This window comes from Colobus angolensis, unplaced genomic scaffold, assembly GCF_000951035.1.
Source record: "Colobus angolensis palliatus isolate OR3802 unplaced genomic scaffold, Cang.pa_1.0 Scaffold113, whole genome shotgun sequence".
Taxonomy (NCBI): Eukaryota; Metazoa; Chordata; class Mammalia; order Primates; family Cercopithecidae; genus Colobus; species Colobus angolensis.
In genome coordinates, this window is record NW_012112364.1 from 286,818 (window position 1) to 308,938 (window position 22,121).

A 22,121-nucleotide genomic window follows, 5' to 3' on the forward strand; every position below is an offset into this window, starting at 1 on the left:
CATAGGAAAACATATCTATCTTGAACCCTAAAAGTTCACCTAAACCTGGCTTAGGCTGAGATGGCACACATTCCATCCTCCATCTTGACAAGTGGAGGTGAATGAATGTTTAGTGACTTCAGAGCATAATAGTTGTGAGGACATTAATTTGGAATTCTCGCCACAATTTTCCAGAAACAATACTGAATAATACTCAATGGGTAAAAAATACTGATGTGGCTTACTGGTAATCTACATACCAAGTAAGGCATTATTTCTTTGAGAACATACATAAAGAACCTAAAAACAATTGTTTTACAGATTAAATTTAGATTGTAATCTCTTTTAAAATTTTGTTATCTTTCAATGTCTTCTCCATTTTCTCCTTTTCTTTTTCTTCTGACATAAATACTTGATTTAATATGGCAAAAAGGCCTAGCCTAACCATCAGCAGGATTAAGAAAAGATTTAAATTCCAAATTGTCTATGCTACACTCACATTAATTTCTCCAAATTTACTTTATCTTTCTCCATAAAAGAACTCTACCGTAAATATGCTCTAGTCCTTGTTATTCCATATTTTATTGCCTAGAGTAGAAATAATGTAAAAATTATCTTTCAAAGAAAGACTTTAGAATACAAATGCTGTAAGAAAACTTTTAAATGTCAAGTTAATCAGAAAACATAAAATATTTATCATCAGTAAGTTTTCTAAGAGAGATGGGTGCTCTTAAGATAAAGAGCAGCACAAAAAGGAGACCCAATCTAGGTTCCAACAAAGAAGAAAGCAGAGAAAAGTACTGCTGGTGAATTTTTCTCTCAAGCAGAATAATCCAGAACTGTACCTCTAACAACCACATCTCCTCACAAATAAGCTATCAGCAGATGAACCAGCCAAGTCCCTTTGGTCCCACTTCCCTAGTCCTAACAAAAAGCTTTAAAAGCAAGAACAGAAGAAATAAACATGATACTTCAAAAGTCTTTGCCTCCTAACCCCAAAGAATTTAACTTGACGTTAAAACTTAAAAAAATTTACAGAGTGACAATCTGTTCTCTCAGTATTAGAAATGTAATACCAATATCCAGGTAAAACTGCATATTGACTGAAACAATATACTAAAGTAAACCAAAGAAATACAAACGATGGGTATCAGATCATTTTTTGCTTTAATAAATGGAAGAAGTAGGGGGAAGCTGAATAAAATGTGACAGGGTGAATAAAAAAAAAAAGGTGAAGAAGGGCAATAGCCCAGAAAGATATAAAAGGAGAAAGCCAAGATACAAAAGGAGAAAAAAGATATAAAAGGAGAAAGCTAGACACAAATTTGAAAGATTTCTCATTTTGCCTAGGATTTGCCTCAATCATACATGGTTGCCCTACATAAAAACTTCTGTCTTAGCAAGAATCATTAGCAAGATATCACAGCACTGAACCACTTCATTTATGAATATCCGTATTCCAACATCTAACTCTGGTGTAAAGATACTTTGTTCCCAAATAATTTCTCATCAGAAATTTTAATGCTTGTCTAGATCACATCTGTGATTCACAGTGACTCACAAAACTACTTCTTCTCGTAACAGTGCTCAAATTTAATTTTATCTATCTTGCTACTAAGGTTTACTCATGTAATAATCTCTTGTATATTAACTCCTACATTTAACAAAACTCAAATAATGGTTACTTTTTCTATCTATAAAATTAGGCATTCCTAATGTGGCAAATAAAAGAAAATCAGTGCTTCTCAAACATCAAAAAAGATTACTTTTTAAAAAAACTCCTATACATCATGGTCCTATAATTTTGTAAAATAAAGATAAATTACTAGAAAAATGATTCTATATTTGAATGTCACGGTATTATCAAATTGTTACAGAAGTCTCTAGACATTTATTTTCAGTGTTTATCTCCTAACAGACAAGTCTCTAGACTAGCCCTGGTCCCATGACACATTATGAGTAATACTGGCCAAAGGCATACATTCTCACCACACAAGTTTCTCACATAGTTAACAACAGTTATACAGCCCAGATATACGGCTGTGACCCTTCTGTACCGTTTTTTTGTTGTTGTTGTTTTTGTTTTGTTTTGTTTTTGAGACAGGGTTTTGCTCTGTCACATAGGCTGGAGTGCACTGGAGTGATCATGGCTCACTGCAACCTCCACCTCCTGGGCTCAAGTCATCCTCCTACCTCTCAGCCTCCCGAGTAGCTGCAACTACAGGCATTCACCACTACTCCTGGCTAATGTTTTTGGTTTTTAGTAGAGACCAGGTCTCACTACATTGTCCAGGCTAGTCTTGAACCCCTGACCTCAAGTGATCCTCGAGCCTCAGCCTCCCAAAGTGCTGGGATTATAGGCATGAGCCACCATAACAGACTCTACTATTTTTCACATCCCATATTTTCCTTGAAGTTCCTAAAGATACTAAGGCCCTCAGCCATATTTTCTTAGCTTATCTATGATTCTCAGAATGGAGAAGAATCAGAGTTTACTAAAGCTCCTGCCTCTATCACTTGTAAGCAAGCATACCTTTTGCCTAGGTATCTTTGCCTCTATACATTTCTCATCCACAAAAAACCCAATTCAAAACATCTTTTCTCCAGAAATTCTTCAGGATCTGGAGAATTCTTTGCTACCTGGTGATCATCAAATATTTAAATTGGCACTAATTAATATGCTGCTGAGTAAATGTTCTCTTGTAGGTTCATGTATTACATCTCCAATTAGATTTTACGGAAGAAAAAAAATTCAGTCCTTCATTTTCAATTTGTCCACATAGCATACAGTAAAACTGCCTACTATAAAAATACCTGACTAATCTGACCCCAGTAAATCACATAATCCCACAGGCAAAAGTTAGCATATCTGGTTCAGAGATTAGCCCAACTGAGATTTTCAGAAAATAATTTACCTCACTAGCTATGATATAGTGGTAAGCATAGTCTAACTATCTGTTCTCCTGTATCATTATAAAACAAAGTATCACTAAGTAATCATGCTAGCCTGCTGAGATAAATCTGGAGTTGTGATATTCACATAATTTTGAGTTACTTCCACTAAAATTACTTCGTTAATTCACTACGGGTAATATGCCATACTCCTATGCCAAGAGTATCTCTAATGTAAAGAGATTTTGAGATTTGAAACCTTCTCAACTTAACCATTAACAATTTTAAAATATATGCAACCTGTACCCACATAGATTCTAACTACATTGCTCACTACTGGAAAAACTCTGTGTCCCTAGATTACACATCATTTTAAACATAAATGGCAAGAAAAATATGGTCCTTCAAGCTATATGAATATATGAACCACAAATTTCTAGGTAGAAAGGGACATGTGGATGCTTTCAATTTAGACAGACATTAAGTTTTAGAGATGAATGACACCACAGCAACTATGGTAATGATAAGGTCATGCTCTGCATTTCACAGATGGGATGATTCCAGCCTAGAAAGTTGGCCAAAGGTCACAAAATGGGAGATCTAGGGCCTCAAATACCACAGTAGAGTGCTCATTTTTCTATATTAGTCTGCTTCCATTGGATATATTCTAATGTCTCTCCAAATATGTAGGTCACATTTCTAGTAACATTTTATTATTTTCAAATTTCTAGTAACATTTTATTTTATAATAAATTATAAAAAGAATAGGTACTACATATTCTCAATTTCTAATAATTTTCATTATTTTCTCAAAAGTAAATGTCAGGAGCTCTAAATCATATATTTCCACTTTAAGACACATCCCACTAACCTCTTATATTAGAAATCTGAAATGCCAGTTATTAACTGATTTTTTTTTTTTTTTTTGGTCTGAGACAGGGTCTCACTCTGCTGTCCAGGCTGGAGCGCAGCGGCATGATCTTGGCTCACTGCAGCCTAAACCGCCCAGGCTCAAACAACTCTCCCACCTCAGCTGGCACTACAGGTGTGTACTACCACACCTGACTGATTTTTTTTAATTTTTATTAGAGATGGGGTCTTGGTATGTTATACATACTGATCTCAAACTCCTGGGCTCATGCAAGTCTCCCGCCTTGGCCTCCCGAAATGTTGGGATTATAGGCCTGAGCCACCTTGCCCAGTCAAGTTAACTGATTATTATTTTTTAAATGAGAAAAAGTCATTAGGGAAATACCTAAGAAAATTTAAAAACTTTGTTTTCCCGTAAAAAGCTCTAGATAACTTGATTTCCAGGTTGTATTTGCTTTTCAGTATTTTACTGCTTGCTTCCACATTGTCAGGCTTTGTTTATTGTCCTGGGTCTGTTTTTTTTTTTTTTGGAGACGGAGTCTTGCTCTGTCCCGCTGGCTGGAGTGCAGTGGCGCGACCTCGGCTCACTGCAAGCTCCGCCTCCCGGGATCACGCCATTCTCCTGCCTCAGCCTCCTGAGTAGCTGGGACTATAGGCGCCCACCACCGCGCCCGGCTAATTTTTTGTATTTTTAGTAGAGACGGGATTTCACCGTGGTCTCGATCTCCTGACCTTGTGATCTGCCCACCTCGGCCTCCCAAAGTGCTGGGATTACAGGTGTGAGCCACCGCTCCCGGCCTGCAACTCTTATTATTACTTCTAACATATGGATTTAGAAACCAAATATTCCAGTTTATAAGAAAAGTATGTAAAGCAAGAGTAAATTTATCCATGATAAGAGCCTATAAGGAAATCCATTAAATTAAACCCATGGATTTCAGTCTATCAATTCTAGTTGCTAAAAAGCATTTTGTAATTACCTTCTCATTCTCATCCGTCTCAAAATGGAAATAACATTAGATACATGAGGTTTTAATAGAATTTATATTGGTCCTCGTAACTTTTTTTTGTCTTAAGAAAATCTAGTCTTTCTGAATTTTTAAAACTACTTTATTGAGGTCTGATTGACATGTAAAACGCTATACATATTTAATGTATTCAATTCAATGAGTTTGGGGATAACTACACACCGTGAAGCCATCACCGCCACCTTCTTGAATTTATTTCATTTTATACTACCTGCTGATCAGATCCTCCTTAGAAGTATCTTAAGTTCATATCAGCTATTCTAAAATTTAATATTCATGAGATACACTGAAATATTTTATCTTCATTTCTGAGCTTTAGTTAATTTTATATTTATTACTCTCATTAAATTTTGGGTCTTTCTTCCATTACTTAGGAAACAATGTTACAACTTTATAACAACTTCCACCAAGATTTACAACCTCTTTAACATCTTTAGCTGTTACTGGTCCTAACCAAAAAAGACTATCTTCTCTAGATGATTATTAGTATTAACAAGATTCTCATTAAGACTCAAAGGCATCAAATTATTCAGCTTGTCACAACATCAGTCCTTATAAAATACTTCAAAAATCCATATATGGTCTATCAATCTAAATTCCAAATAAAATTAAATCTCTAATGTGAAGAGATTTTCAACTTTTTAAACTGTTGGGCCAATTATGAAAAGTTGAAAATTTTAAGTTTGCCTTGTAATGAGGAGTAAATTAGGGAAGAATCTTTGAAATTTAGATAAAGCCATCAAAAAATAAAGTTTAAACATGATGAATATGCTTACAATGGGTCACATTAACAGCAACTATAACATTAAATTAGATGTTATCTTAAAAATAGAATACATTGAGATAAATAAAATGAACAAAAATAAGCAGGATTTCATCCCTTCACACAAAATCTCTATTCCATGCAGAGATCAAATAAATTTCCACATATAAAAAGATAAAGAAAAAGGATAAACAAAACGCAGGAAAAACACTAAAGCCCACAAAAAGCTTTCCCTCCACTTACAAAAACATTGACACTACATAGGTAACAATGCCAACATCACTTCTAAATTCCATTTAGTTTAATTCGAGTTTCAATTTCACCTACCTTTCGTCTCTGAGAGATGTTGAGGGCACCAAAGTCATTAAACAAGGATGAAGCAGGTGAAGTTAGAGGATCTGAAAGGTAAGTTACATAAGTTTCCACACATAAAACTCGGGTAACCCACAAATCTAGTAACTGTTTAACTGGACAATGCCTATATAAAAAAGGTCAAATGACACAATAATTAAACTTAGTATCTAACACACAGTTATGTTCAAATATTTTCTGAGCAAATGAAACACAAACTGCTGAACTAATTTGCTCAAATATTCAAAAGCTATATGGATCAGGATAGATGTATTTGACTAGAACCAAAAGAAAAATCAAATAGAGAAAAAAACCTCTTAACCATACTATTGTGTGTGTTTATGAAGGCAGTAAGTTGACCTAAAGTAAATAAAGGTTTATAATCTTGAGACCAAATCTTGGGAAGGATAAAAAGGAGAGTGGGGGGGTGGGACGGTGTCAACCACAGACTCTCAGAGATCCTGTCTTGGATTTCAACACCTCAGCAAGGCTTTAAAACCAGCTACTCTACAAACTATTCCATATTTTAAAGTCTATCACCAGATATTTGATATTATTACCAAAAAGATAAAAATATTAAGTTGGTAAAGACAGAAGTAATAAATTTTTCAAAACACAAACATGAAATCCAAAGATTTTGTAGGTTCAAAATTCCACTACTCTGCAGAAAGAAGTTACAAACAAAATTATATATCTTAATTATTTCTCACTTTACAAATGAGAAGAGTCTCTGAAAAGGCATGCATGAGATATACTGAAATATTTATCTTCATTTCTGAGCTTTAATTTTTTATTTATTAATCTCATTACATGTTCTGCTAAATCCTAAAAAATATATTAAATGCTCTTATGTAAAGGAACCTTAAATCTCTTCACAATGCAGTACAAATAGACTGCTGCTTCATTTCTCTGCCTTCTTCTTCCTGGTTTTTCAGACTCACCTTCATTAAAATCAACATGAATTTAATATTAAATAACTAATAGTGCAAAGGGCAAGATGTTAACAAAATAGCTTGACAAAATTTTTTTACGTAACTTATACACTGACTGTTCTTTAATAATAGAGACATGGTCTTGCTATATTGCCCAGGTCGGTTTCAAACTCCTGGGCTCAGTCAATCCTCCCACCTGAGCCTCCCAAAGTGCTGGGATTATAGGCATGAGCCACCACGCCTGGCTTGAGAGCTAAATCTCAATAGTTAGATCTGAGTGGGAAGATAATAATTTTTATTTTCTTCTTCACACCCATTTACAATTTTCAACATTTCTACAATGGTTGTATATTACTTTTAGAGTAAGAAATATATACACAGACACACACAAGCAAAAGGGAACAGGTCTTACCATGGCCTGAATATGGCTTGGCACTGTCGTTTAGAAGGCTTGGGGAGCTGCTACTATTAGTCATTCTCTGAAAAACAAAATATGTATTTATAACATCACTGAGGAATACAGAAATAAAAGTATCCAACCAATTAAGACTGGCTCTCTTCGCTTCTTCCCCTCCAATCTACTGTTCACATTACTGATAATCTAGTCTTCCTATAAATGTTACTGCTTGGATTACAACTATGTAAAAACCACCACATGAAATGAAAATTTCACTCGCTACCCAGATATTTAAAGCCAAAGCTACAGACCTGTTTTGAATTGTCCTTCCGTAACTTATTAGCCTGGGCAAAACACATAATTAAGTTTCCTTGTCTGTGAAAAACATAAATTCCAATATCCACTGAGGAGGGTATACACTATGAATAAAAACAGTAAATGCTCTAATATCCTTTCTCGATTTGTACTATCATTCATACACCTTATACAGCTTATAAAAGTAGGATATTTTCTGTTCTCTAAACACGTTCTATGCTTTCTGGACTCACTCCATAGCCTGTATGGTCTCTCCATCTTGTAAGGCCCTTTATCCCATGCCCACAAATCCTTGTCTCATATATAACATCTAACTCAATGCCTTAAAAATTATAAGTTAGGAATTTCTAGCTCTGGCTTTAATTCTAGAGTCCTGAATCTGTTTGCTCAACTTCTTATTTAATGTCTGCATAATTTTAAAAGAGAAGAAAAAAGCTAAGCTCCTGAGGTAATTTTAATACAAAAATATATATTAAAAAGTACCTGAAATTGTGGCTCACGGGCAGTTAAAAGAAGGTACAACTATACAATAAACTAGTTACATTGTTCATAAAACATAACCATTTCTATATATGGCTGTGCGTGTTTGTTTATAAACAACCTTTAGAATGCATAGCTACAAGAAATAAATAAAAGTTAAAATAATTCAAAAAAGCATTGGTTTCATACAGACCCTTAAAATCAGTTCAGCTTGAAGTATAAACAACAGGCCAGGAGTGGTGGCTCATGGTTGTAATCCCAACCTGTAATACCTCCTTTGGGAGGCCACAGCAGGAGGATCACTTGAGACCAGGAGTTTGAGACTAGCCTGGGCAACACAGACCTCATCTCTGCTAAAATTATTTTTATTAGCCGGGCATGGTGGCACACACCCGTAAGTCCTAGCTACTCAGGAGGCTGAGGCAAGAGAGGAGTATCACTTGTGCCTAGAAGGTTGAAGCTGCAGTGGGCCATGATCGCACCACTGCACTTCAGCCTGGGTGACACAGCAAGACCTTGTCTCGAGAGAGACATCTACCTGATTCCTCACACCTTTTTCTTGTTAGGCGCAGCTGAGAGAGAGAGAGAGAGAGAGAGAGAGGTAAATGTGTTCAAATATCATATTGTAATAATGGAGAAAACCATCCAGTAGTACATCACAGAAAGGACAATACGTTGCCTTTACTATTATGGCAGTTTTCCAATTAAAAACACTAGAATACTTGCCAATTTTATTCCAATTCTACAAAATTGTGCAATACTAATCAACGAAAACTAATCTAAAAACAAATCTCCTAAGCATTACATGCAGCCACATGATAAAGGGGAAAAAAAGAGCCAAAAAACAACAAAGTGGGGTTAAAAAAAATTCAAAGACATTTTTAATGTAAAATGCCCCAAGTACTATGACTTTCAATTTAACATTGTAAGCATCAAACAAAATAAAACTAGCACTATGCTTCTATAATGCAAAGAGTATTCCTGAGAGGATACACAGGAAACTTGTAACCAGTGATGGCAGCTACCTCTAGGAAGGTTAACTGGAAAAGTGATGAGTAACAATGGAAGGGAGGCCCTTTTGTAACTTCACTTTTATAATACATGTATAATCCGCTCAAAACATTATTTTAAAATTGCTATCGGCCAGGCGTGGTGGCTCACGCCTATAATCCCAGCACTTTGAGAGGCTGAGGTGGGCAGATCACAAGGTCAGGAGTTCAAGACCATGCTGCCTAACACGGTGAAACCCCATCTCTACTAAAAATACAAAAAAAATTAGCCGGACGAGGTGGGCACCTGTAGTCCCAGCTACTCGGGAGGCTGAGGCTGAAGAATGGCGTGAACTCGGGAGGTGGAGCTTGCAGAGCTGAGATTGCGCCACTGCACTCCAGCCTGGGCGACAGAGCAAGACTCCGTCTCAAAACAAAACAAAACAAACAAAACAAAACAAAATTGTTATCACTACCAAGTTTAACTAACAAACAAACAAAACACACAAGTGTAATTAGTCTCTACCCTCTCTACATACTCCCGCCACTCTTGCCCCTAACCCTACCAAACCCCCACTTACAAAAGCTCTCATTAACTCTGACCCCATGGGAGATAGTTTACCTACATCTCACCCATCTCACTGCCTCCTAAAATCTCACCTCCCACTCAATAAATGTAGGAACAAATGAAGACTCTACATGTCCCCTGGTCCTAGAATCAACTTCACAGTGCAATATGAATTTATACTGAGGATACCTGCATCAGGGGATATTTTGTTTCTACAGGGCTTCCAAATCCATTGACTCCAATAAAGCTGGTGCTAAAATAGGAATCTGTGAGACTTGTATCAGTTAAAGCACCTCCATCCATTCCTGGAACTGAAAGAGAAGGAAAATTCAAGTATTTAAAATTATTTCAGAGGATGAAACATTGATTTCACTACTGTGTTCCTACATAAGTTGTAAAGTCTCAAATCTATCACACTTATTTTTATTTACCAGTTTATAAAAGGCAGGATCAAATAAAACTGGCTTGGCCCTAGAAATCTGTTAAACAGTGCTCAAGCTGACTAATTACTTCCCACAGAAATAATTTATTTTCTATGAATCACCAAATAGCCCCCAGACACAATATGATTAAGTTTCTACCACCTGCATTTCCAGTTTCCTCATCAAATTTTCTTTCTTGAACTCAGTAAAAGGACAATTTCTCCTGTGAACCACTGGATGGTAAACAGAAGCAATTTTCTCAAGACAGTTTCTCACAACACATCTTTTGAAACAAACCAGCAGATTCACACTAACTCAAAATTCAGGGGGAAAAAATTCTGCAGAGGTAGCAATAGGATGGAATTCAGGAATACTGACAGTTCTTTTTAGAGTTTAGGGTAGGACAATACTGAAGGACTCTAAGACTATTAGGGCAATCAACGGGACGCTGTGTCTTAGATGTTACTTCCTAATAAGTACTTAGCATGCAGCTATTTTCTAATCTGCCAGTTTAGCAATAAGATGGGCTGCAAGTAGGCTTGCTCTTCTCCAGGCAGTCATTGAGAAACCCCCTTTAACCCCAGTAAGAAGCAAACTACAAAAATGTGGATAGAAGGGATGTTGGGTCTCTTTGAAAAACAATGAGGTAATTTTAATTTTCTTCTTTTTTAAATTTATTTCCCAAAACATCCATAATGAAAATGTACTGCATTTACAATTATAAAAAGTTTATTTTAATGGTTCATATCTTTTAGTGATTACAACTTCAGGATATGGCTGAAGAATCTCATCAGAAACACCTAAATATTTATATATATAAAAAAGTTCATCTTTAACAAGGAATTAGAAACAATGTGAAATGGGAAAAAACAAAGAACTATTTATTACTTGAAGAATGCAAACCCTTTTAATATCAGGCCCTGAGAGGTATTAAAATGAGACAGCAGCCACAGCCTACTCACCACTTTGAGCTACGTGCTCATCTCTTGAAACTGCCTGCTATTGCCAAAAGTAGCTATAAATTAACCTAGTAATGCCACACTGGACACTGTAACCATCACTCTACAGCTTAACAACATATAGCTGAATCAGTGTTAATTTCTGTAAGCCAATGAGAATTCCTGACACACTTTCACTCCCTGTCCCCCTATTTTAGCTTTAAAAATCCACTACCGCTAATCAGAGGATATATTCAGGGCAACTTGATTCTGTGCTCCTGGGTTGCAATCCTCAAGTTTGGCCCAAATAAACTCTCTACTTTTCTTCTGTTTTTGTAGAGATGAGATTTTGTTATGATCCTCAGGCTGGTCTCGAACTCCTGCCCTCAAGTGATCCTCTCATCTTGGCCTCTTTAAGTATTGGTATTACAGGGCCACTGTGCCTGGCTGACTCTCTATTTATATTAATTTTGCCTCAGCTTCTTCCTTGTAGGTCGACATGTCTAACAACAGAATAATGATTAAGTAAATCCACTGAAAAACTACCATGAAATAATTCAAAGTCATGGTAATTAATGTCCAGGATATGTTTAAAATATTTCAGCAAAATAGAACTAAAATAGAAGGACAGACAAAGTAAGACTGGGAAAATATCAATCATTGTTGAAGCTGGGTAACAGGGATGACACCATCCTCTCTACTTTTATCAAAGTTTAAAATTGTCCGTAATAAACTGCTACACAAAATGATAATAAAGACTAAACAACTGTATATCTGTCATACTGTGAAAGAAATACATATTTCTTTTGTCTTCATCTATAGTTCCTGGCATAGAGCTCCTAGAAAAACTTGTTTCCTAAATGATAGGTGCTAGGAGCATCTTTGTTCAAATACTTGGTGCTGGGAGCATCTTTGGTTCAAATTTTTGGTCTTTGACCTCAGTTCTTAACACAGACTTCCTAAATCCCTTGGAATTTCCAGGGTGATAGGTGCATCTCTTGTTCTAATGAGGTGACTTTTGTTAGGTACCTAGATGGGAGCTGGTCAACAGAAAGACCGAGTCCTGATTACAAGTTTAGAACTTTCAGCCCTACCCAACCATCTTCCAGTGAGGAGAGAGTGGCTACAGGTTGAGTTAATAATTTCCCTTGCCTGTGAGATGAAGCATCCATAAAAATCTCTCACCTGTGGGGTTCAGGGAGCTCGTGGGTCAGTGAACACATTTATGAGCCAGGAGGGTGGCACACCCCAACTCCACAGAGGAAAAAGATCCTTGTTCTATCTACTTTTTCATCTGACTGTTCATCTGTATCCTCTGTAATAAACCAGTCAAGCAAGTGTTTCCCTGAGTTCCATGAGCCATCATGGCAAATTATCAAACCTGAGGAGGGGTCATGGGAACTCCCAATTTGTAGCCAAGTCAGATAGAAGTGTGTATAATCTGGGGACCCGCTAAATGTCACTGGTATCTGAAGTGGAGAGCAGTCTTGTGTGACTGAGCTTTTAACCTCTGGAGTCTGCACTAACTCCAGGTAGTATCATAATTGAATTGTAGGACACCCAGGTGGTAACCAGAGAATTGGAGAATTGGCTGGTATGGGAAAAAAACTCCACACATCTGGTGTCAAAAGTGTTGTGTGAGAATGTAGTAGAGAGAAAATGGGAGCAAGTTTTGTTCCTTTCTAGTGTAATAACCATTTACAATGTGAAGTGAAAGGAGAACACGTTTTTATTTGACGGTATTATGTGTGCTTACACATACACAGAAAAAAATGACTAAATATGTCAAAATGTTAACAATTTTGTGTCACGTGGCTGGTTAAAAGAAAGACATTCGGCCAGGCGCAGTGGCTCACAACTGTAATCCCAGCACTTTGGGAGGCCAAGGTGGGCAGATCACCTGAGGTCGGGAGTTCGAGACCAGCCTGAACAAGATGGAGAAACTCCGTCTCTGCTAAAAATACAAAATTAGTCAAGCATGGTGGCACATGCCTGTAGTCCCAGCTACTTGGGAGGCTGAGGCAGGAGAATCGCTTGAACCTGGGAGGCAGAGGTTGTGGTGAGCCAAGATCGCACCATTACACTCCAGCCCGGGCAACAAGAGAGAAACTCCACCTCAAAAAAAATGAAAAAAAAAATAAAGACGTTCGTCTTTTATGACTTTCTTTACAACGTAGTTATTTTCACAATGATGATGAGGAGGAGGATGATAGAGCAATCCATAAGGGGAGAGAGGTTCCTCCATTCTCTAAGGCATCTACTCTTCACATTTTCCTAATAAAATAGAATTGTTACTCCAAAATAGAGTACAATTCTAGAGTCAAATTGTTTTCCAATATAGCATCTTTATTTCAAATGCTTTTCACTTCAAAGGTTTTTATTATATTTTTAAATTTCAAATCCAATTTTCTCTCTTTTCACGTTTTGTACAAGCCAATAGAACAATTACTGAACATGCCAAGAATTCAAATATCTATGGTCAATATCTTGTCTTAGTAGAATTTTTAAGTTCCTCGAAAGCAAGGTCCACCGCACATAAACAAAATGAAATATTGGTAAAATTAATGAATCAGAGGACAGTAAAACCATATTATAAATTTTCCACCTTATAATAACACCTTATCATTAAGAAACAGAATTTGTCCCAATAAACACACAAATTTCTGGTAGTGATTTTCACTATGTTAACACTGGTATATATTCCTTTCAGATACACAACTTTGATAGAAGAAGCCTTATGCTCCCTAGCAGAGGAAACACCTGACTGGACTTAACCAAAAACAGCGGTAGGTGGCAAGGGAGTGCTGACATAGCCAGTAATCAATGATTAAAATCATTATTATTATTATTATTTTGAAATGGAGTCTTGCTCTGTCGCCCAGGCTGGAGGACAGTGGCGTGCTTGCAACCTCTGCCTCTTGGGTTCAAGTGACTCTCCTGCCTCAGCCTCCCAAGTAGCTGGGATTACAGGTGCTCCCGACCACGCCCAGCTAGTTTTTGTATTTTTAGTAGAGATGGGGTTTCACCATCTTGACCAGGCTGGTCTCAAACTTCTGAACTCATGATCCACCCGCCTCGGCCTCCCAAAATGCTGGGATTACAGACATGAGCCACTGTGCCCAGCCTAAAATTACTATTTTTTCAAGTAAACATTCCACACACACATATACCTACATTTGACTTTTCTTGTTTTGGAAGGGAGAAAAGAGGAATAGATACTTGGAGTGCAGTTAGGAAAAATCACTAACCAATGATACATTATTCCATCCTCTATAGATCATAAATATATTAATTTAATTACCAAGAACAGGCACATATCCAACCTACTTCATCAAGTGTTCAAAGAGAAAATATAGCTGGGAACAGTGGCTCACCGTGTAATCCTAACACTTTGGGAGGCCAAGGCAGGCAGATTACCTGAGCTCAGGAGTTCGTCTGAGACCAGCCTGGCCAACATGGTGAAACCCCATCTCTACTAAAAATAAAAAATTTAGCCGGGCATGGTGGCGGGCGCCTATAATAACAGCTACTTGGGAGGCTGAGGCATGAGAATCGCTTGAACCCGGGAGGCAGAGGTTGCAGTGAGCCAAGACCGCACCACTGCACTCCAGCCTGGGCAACAAAAGCGAGACTCCATCTCAAAAAAAATATAAAAACAAACAAAAAAATGAGAAAATGCATGTAGAATACTTTTAAATTTAAATTACTTAAGTGTAACATATGTGAGTGACCTTAATTACCGAGAATAGATCATCAGGAATTTTTCAGTGCTTCAATCCTTTATTTTTGCAAGCCACTTTAAGTACATCTTCACACTATTTCCATGGACTAATAGTTTGCAAGTCACTTTTTTGTTTTTGTTTTGTTTCATTTTTTTTGAGACAGAGTCTCGTCTTTCTGTGGCCCAGACTGAAAGAGTGGCATGATCTCGACTCACTGCAAGTTCCGCCACCTGGGACATAAAAGTAATCTTGCTACTATATTGAACAGCCTTTCAAATTTTTAAAAGAAATAAGGCCAGGCACAGTGGCTCATGTCTGTAATCACAGTACTTTCGGGGAGGCTAAAGTGGAATTATCACTTGAGCCCAGGAATTCAGGACCACTCTGAGCAACACAGCAAGATCCCCATCTCCACCGAAAAAAAAAAGAAATACAAGTATAAATCAAGAGACAAAATTTCATACTTTGGACCAAAGGATCCTATACCTAACGAATCAGAACTTCGGCCGGGCGCACCGGCTCACGCCTGTAATCCCAGCACTTTGGAAGGCCGAGGCAGGAGGATCACGAGGTCAGGAGTTCGAGACTAGCCTGACCAACATGGTGAAATCCCATCTCTGCTAAAAATACAACAATTAGCCAGGCATGGTGGTGCGTGCCTGTAGTCCCAGCTACTCGGGAGGCTGAGGCAGGAGAATCGCTTGAACCTGAGAGGTAGAGGTTGCAGTTAGCTGAGATTGCACCACTGTACTCCAGCCTGGCAACAGAGTGAGACTCGGTCTAAAAAAAAAAAAAGGAAGAACTTCTGCATCTGTCAGCAGTTACCTTACAACTATTAACAGATAAATGTACACAATAATAACCTACTTTTTAAAAACTCCAATCTTGCAGCTTAATTTTCTTCTTCACACTTAAACCCCTCTTAATGAATTGAGTCTAACTCTCCAAAAACATCATACTAGAGCAGTATTACTCAAAAGGTCTTCACTTTGGGAGGCCGAGACAGGCGGATCACGAGGTCGGGAGATCGAGACCATCCTGGCTAACCCAGTGAAACCCCGTCTCTCCTAAAAAAAAATACAAAAAACTAGCCGGGCAAGGTGGCGGGCGCCTGTAGTCCCAGCTACTCGGGAGGCCGAGGCAGGAGAATGGCATAAACCCGGGAGGTGGAGCTTGCAGTGAGCTGAGATCTGGCCACTGCACTCCAGCCTGGGCGACAGAGCGAGACTCCGTCTCAAAAAGAAAAAAAAAAGGTCTTCAATGGTCAAGAAACTTGGAAAATTCTGGAGGAAAATGAGTAAAAACAAGTAAACCCCCATTTCCTTACTGTACACCTTCCCAGGATGTGTGTACACAATGTGAATTGTCACAATCCAAAAAGAAGACAGAGTACTTCCCAAATTTACTTGACTAGCGAACCCTTTCCACATGGAGCATCTTGAGAAACAAGAATTCCATCACAGAAGACACTTTCCAAAAAGTACCCATCTACAAGTGCTGAGTAGGGCATTACAGAGAAGATGCTGGTGATGCTCATGCTAAAGGATGAAATCCAAACTTCTGAGTCTGACACTAGCATATCCTCAACAATTTGTCCTCAACTATCATACTAATACTTCCTAAAAGGTGCTGAGTTTGAGTCTCGGTTCTGCCATTTACTAGCCACAAAGTCTTGGGCAAAATGCTTGTAAAATGCAGATTATGCCATCAATTATAAAATGAAAATAATATCATCTACCTAGAAAACTTCAATTGTTATGAAAAATAATATCTTAAAGTTCTTTTAAAAAACTGTACAACTCTATACAGTTACTAAAAATAAATGAATTGTACTTATAATAGGTGAATTTAATAGCATGTAAATCATATTTCAATAAATGGTTTTTTTTGTTTTATTTTTTGTTTTTTTGAGACAGTTCTGTTGCCCAGGCTGGAGTGCAGTGGCGCAATCTCAACTCATTGCAATCTCTGCCTCCTGGGCTGAAGCAAGAAATCCTCCCACCTCAGCCTCCTGAGTAGCTGGGACTACAGGCGCACACCACTATGCCTGGCCAATAAAACTTTTTATTTAATTAGTAGAGGAAAGGGGGGATTATTCAGTAAATGGACTTAAGACAACTGAGTATCCATCTAGGGAAAAAACTGAATACCTTACACCAATATTTACAAAAGATTAAAGATCATGGCTTAAAGTAATAAAAGTATACAACTACCATAAGATCTTCACAAGAATCATATAATGACTGAACTTTCTCCTCCAGTCACAATGATATACTCATTATATGCTTAAAATCTCCACACTTTACCATCTAGAGTATAATCAATTTATAATATACATATTCAAGACTCAGGTATGATGCGAAAGAAAAAATACTTGGAGTTACACATTGAGTTTGAATCCCACTTGTGCCATTTACATACTATATGAGCATGAGCAAGTAACTGTAAATTTCATTTCTTCACCTGAAAAAAGAGGTTAAATACCATCTCACTCATAGGGTTGCAGTGTGGAATCAAGTGAAAGAATCTATGTAAAGTATCTAGCATCTTTTCTCACAGGTCTTCATAAACATTATTTTTTAATTCCCCCTTCTCTAGAAAGTATTCCCCAATTATTCCAAGTTGTTAAAACCTTTACCTCGGCCGGGCGCGGTGGCTCAAGCCTGTAATCCCAGCTACTCGGGAGGCTGAGACGGGTGGATCACGAGGTCAGGAGATCGAGACCATCCTGAGCTACACGGTGAAACCCCGTCTCTACTAAAAAAAAATACAAAAAACTAGCCGGGCGAGATGGCGGGCGCCTGTAGTCCCAGCTACTCGGGAGGCTGAGGCAGGAGAATGGCGTAAACCTGGGAGGCGGAGCTTGCAGTGAGCCGAGATCGCGCCACTGCACTCCAGCCTGGGCGACAGAGCTAGACTCTGTCTCAAAAAAAAAAAAAAAAAAAAAAAAAAAAACCTTTACCTCTTAAGATACTATTTATATCATTCATTTGACCAAAAAAAAACTTCCTTTTGACTTTTTATTGCTGTCTTCAACTACAGTATTTAAACCTTTAAATGTTCACATATTTCTGTACTATCTACTAATCTAAATTATCTGAGCTTTGTTTTGTTTTGAATTTATTTTGTATTTTTTTTTGAAGAGACAGGGTCTCATTATGTTGCCCAGGCTGGTCTCCAACTCCTGGGCTGAGAAAGTTGAGGCTGCAGTGAGCTGTCATCATACCACTGCACTACAGCCTGGGTGACAGAGCAAGACACGGTGTCAAAAAAAAACTTTCTGGGCTCAAGTGATCCTCCTGCCTTGGCTTCCCACAGTGCTGAGATTACAGGTATAAGCCACTGCACTCGGCCTTAAATTATCTGTAACTACACTTTATGTATCTGTAATTATGCACACCTTTCACTTTTTGGTATTCCTTAATCTAATAGCACATTTTTGTTAGGTTATTTTTTTTAAGCTTGGTGGCAAGAAGTTGTGATTTTTGAGAAACAGCCTCCCTCTGTTGCCCAGGCTGGAGTGCAGTGGCATAATCAGCTCACCACAGCCTCAAACTCCTGAACTCCAGCAATTCTCCCTCCACCGCCCCTCAAATTACTGGGACTACAGGCGTGAGTCACTGAGCCCAGCCTAGCACATTTGTAGAAACATTTAATTTTTCAATTAAATGCTTTTGTCTTTTTGAGGTGGAATGTCACTCTGTTACCCAGGCTGGAGTGCAGTGACGCAATCTCAGCTCACCGCAACCTCCATCTCAGTAGCTGGGACTACAAGTGTGCGCCACCACGCCCATATAATTTTTTGTATTTTTAGTAGAGGTGGGGTTTCGCTATGTTGCCCAGGCTGGTCTCAAACTAGTGAGCTCATGCGATTCACCTGCCTCGGCCTCCCAAAGTGCTGGGATTACAGGCATGAGCCATGGCACCCGGCCAATTGCCTCCACTTTTCCAGTGAGGAAACAGACCTCAGAGATGCCAGAGGACAGTACACTGGGTGCAGGCCCAAGAAACGGGCTCCTCTACCCCTCAGCAGATACTCACACCATCCTTTCCTTTATTGGATTGTGGAATAAGCATAGACTTTTAACAAATACTGACCATGACGTCTGTTTCAGCCAGTTGTCAACTACTAACCTCCAACAGTGTATTTAAGTCTCAGTTTCTTCCTCTGTAACACGAAAATGGTGGCATCTACTTTCCAAGGTGGTTGTGATAATAATTCTGTATACCGGCACGCCCAGTTGATATTAGGTGCCAAATCCACTTATTTATTTGCAAAAAGTAGCCTGCTTTTTCTGATGAAACACTAATATGCTCTTTGTAATAGAGTTAGGAAAAACTTTCCATGTAGGTTTTTCTCTTTTTAATTTTAAAATAAATGATAAAAAAAAGTGAGATAGAGTATTTTACACATCTGTTACAAAACCCACAGAAGCTGTAAGAAAAGACTCAAATTCAAAGCAGGTGGACAAGACATACTGTCTGTTTGAAGAGCTGGAATTCCTCTGAAAGTTCACAAACTAAAAAAAGTCAAAGAGAACTGTCAGAAAATGGCAATTAATGACTATAAACACTGTGCTTCCTGCCCTTATGATAAAGCTTCTGTGGAGAGTCATAAAGAGAACAAGTTCAAATTCTCAATTCCCTACCTCACTCCGAAGCTCCATAAGGCATTTTAGGTTATTATTTCATTTGTTTAACCACACAACTGTTAGAAGTTCAAAGGTCCCCCGAACCCCCACCACATTCCTGTGTTGAAGTCTTAATCCCCTGTACCTTGGAATGTGACCTCATTGGAATACAGAGTCACCGCAGATGTAATTAAAGATGAGGTCATTGGGGCAGCCCTAATCCAATATGACTGGTGACATTATGGAAAAAGGAAATTTGAACACAGATGCACACAAAGGGAAAACATCAAGTAAAGATGAAAGGAGTGACTGGGAAGATGTTTCTACAAGCCAAGAAACGTCCAAGGCTGTCAGCAAACGAAAGGCTAAGGGGAGAGACATGGAATAGATTATCCTCCACAGCCTTTAGAAGAAGGCAATCCAGCCAACACCTTGATCTTAGACTTTCAGCCTCCAAACCTGAGACAATAAATTTCTGTTGTGTAAGCTCCCCGCCCCCGAAAACATACAACAGAGCCATATAATAAAAGATTAAATATAGGTCAAACTAAAAATACAGGTTAATAAAAATATTTCAGTCAAACATTAAGCTCAGACGTTTTGAAATAGCCAAGATAAAAAAAGAGAAAACAGAAGTTTAAAAATTGCTTGCTTAGTAAAATAACAAATACCAATTTGTTTGAGCAAAAACCATTTTTCCTAATACTAAACTCTTTGAAGAAATTATTACAAGGATTTTTCCATAAAGAACATTGAACACCATGACATCTTCAAGACAACTGAAAGATTTCTTGAAACACTTTTTATATTCATTCTCAATAGAAGTACAGAAAAGATTATGCCACAACTGAAGTGAGGTAATTCCATAAAGAACTAACGATATAGCTCAAGTACTTAACTTTCCAGCAATCTAAATGCATCAATCTCTCCCTCTTAAACTTTCATCCATTTGCTGTGAAACATTCAATTCTAGTTATGACAGATTAGACAGACAGATAAAATAATGCCAAGCATTACTTATTGACAGGTTTATATGCACAATCCCAACAGTTCTTTAAGATATATATGGTTATTCCTCATTTTAGTGACAGTACCAGAGTTGAGATTTAAAACCTTGTCTTATTTCAAACATTTCAAAAATCACTACACTGCATTCATCTCACTCAACCCTAATCTCCTAACTCACATTTTCAACTGCCTATTACTAAGTAAAGTCTCTAAGACATGTGACAAGTACTTTAAATCTAAAAACTTAGTTATCTTTGCCTCCTTTCTCTCCCTTATGCATCCCAGGTAGCTGCTTCACCAAATCTCTCTAAAATGTGCCCCCCTCTAATTCATTTCCACTGCCCTAAACTATATCCTCAGCGTTACTCCCTTCAACTATAGTCAAGACTGTTCCAAATGATTTCCCCATTTCCATCCTTAGAAGTCAAAGGCCTACTATAGTTATCTTTTTAAAATAAAGAGTAAATAAAGCTGGGTATGGTGGCTCATGCCTGTAATCCCAGCACGTTGGGAGGGGGCCACAGGTGGATTACCCAAGATCAGGAGTTTGAGACCAGCCTGGCCAACATAGTGAAACGCCATCTCTAACAAAAATACAGTAATTGGCCAGGCGTGGTGGCGTACACCTGTAATCCCAGCTATTTGGGAGGGAGGCTGAGTGAGGCAGGAGAATCACTTGAACCCAGGAGGCAGAGGTTGCAGTGAGCCGAGATCACACTGCTGCACTCCAGCCTGGGCAATACAGCAAGACTCTGACTCAAAAATAAAAACTAAACATTTTAAAAAAACCTTTTATTTCAGTTTCAGGGGTATACATGCAGGTTTCTTATGTGGGTAAATTACATATGGCAGGGGTTTGGTATACAGATTATTTTGTCACCCAGGTAATAGGCACGGTACCCAATGGGTACTTTTCCCTTCCTCACCCTCCTCCTACTCTCCCTGCTCAAGAAGGCTCCAGTATTGGCCGGGCGCAGTGGCTCACACCTATAATCCCAGCACCTTGGGAGGCTGAAGCAGGAGGATCACCTGAGGTCGGGAGTTCAAGACCAGCCTGACCAACATGGTGAAACCCCGTCTCTACGAAAAATACAGAATTATCCAGGTGTGATGGTGCATGCCTGTAATCCCAACTACTAAGGAGACTGAGGCAGGAGAATCGCTTGAACCGGGGAGGCAGAGGTTGCAGTGAGATGAGATTGTGCCATTGCACTCCAGCCTGGGCAACAACAGCGAAACTCCATCTCAAAAAAAAAAAGAGAAGGCTCCGGTGTCTATTGTTCCCTTCTTTGTGTCTATGTATACTCAATGTTTAGTTCCCACTTATAAGTGAGAACATGTGGTATTTGGTTTTCTCCTCCTGCATTAGTTCATCTAGGATAATGGCCTCCAGCTCCAACCATGTTGCTGCAAAGGACATTATCTTGTTCTTTTTTATGGCTGTGCAGTAGTCCGTGGTGTAAATGCCCCAAATTTTCTTTATCTGGTCTACCACTGATGGGCATCTAGGTCACTTCCATGTCTTTGCTATTGTGAAGAGCGCTACAATGAACATATTCATGCATGTGTCTTTATGACAGAACAATGTATATTCCTTTGGGTATATACCCAAAATGAAATTGCTGGGTCAAATGCTAATTCTAAGTTCTTTGAGAAATCACGAAACTGTTTTCCCCACCAGTAGTGTATACATGTTCCCTATTCTCTGCAACCTCACCTGTATCTGTTACTTTTTTTAATAACAGTTATTCTGACTGGTATGAGATGGTATCTCGATGTGGTTTTCATTTACATTTCTCCATTTCTCTAATGATTAGTGACGCTGAGCATTTTTTT

At 38.3% G+C, this 22,121-nt stretch overlaps 1 protein-coding gene across 2 annotated transcripts in view; it reads right to left on the reverse strand.

Moving 5' to 3' along the window:
* Window positions 1-22,121, reverse strand: part of PAN3 (PAN3 poly(A) specific ribonuclease subunit) — a 158,656-nt gene that overhangs the window by 113,467 nt on the left and 23,068 nt on the right. For both annotated transcript variants that reach the window (XM_011958276.1, XM_011958281.1), the window contains exons 2-4: window positions 9,754-9,875; window positions 7,228-7,294; window positions 5,860-5,930 (exon numbers count right to left, since the gene is read on the reverse strand). In XM_011958276.1, the coding sequence (XP_011813666.1) occupies window positions 5,860-5,930; window positions 7,228-7,294; window positions 9,754-9,867 (252 nt within the window). In that variant the 5' untranslated portion in view covers window positions 9,868-9,875. The remainder of the gene's footprint in view (window positions 1-5,859; window positions 5,931-7,227; window positions 7,295-9,753; window positions 9,876-22,121) is intronic.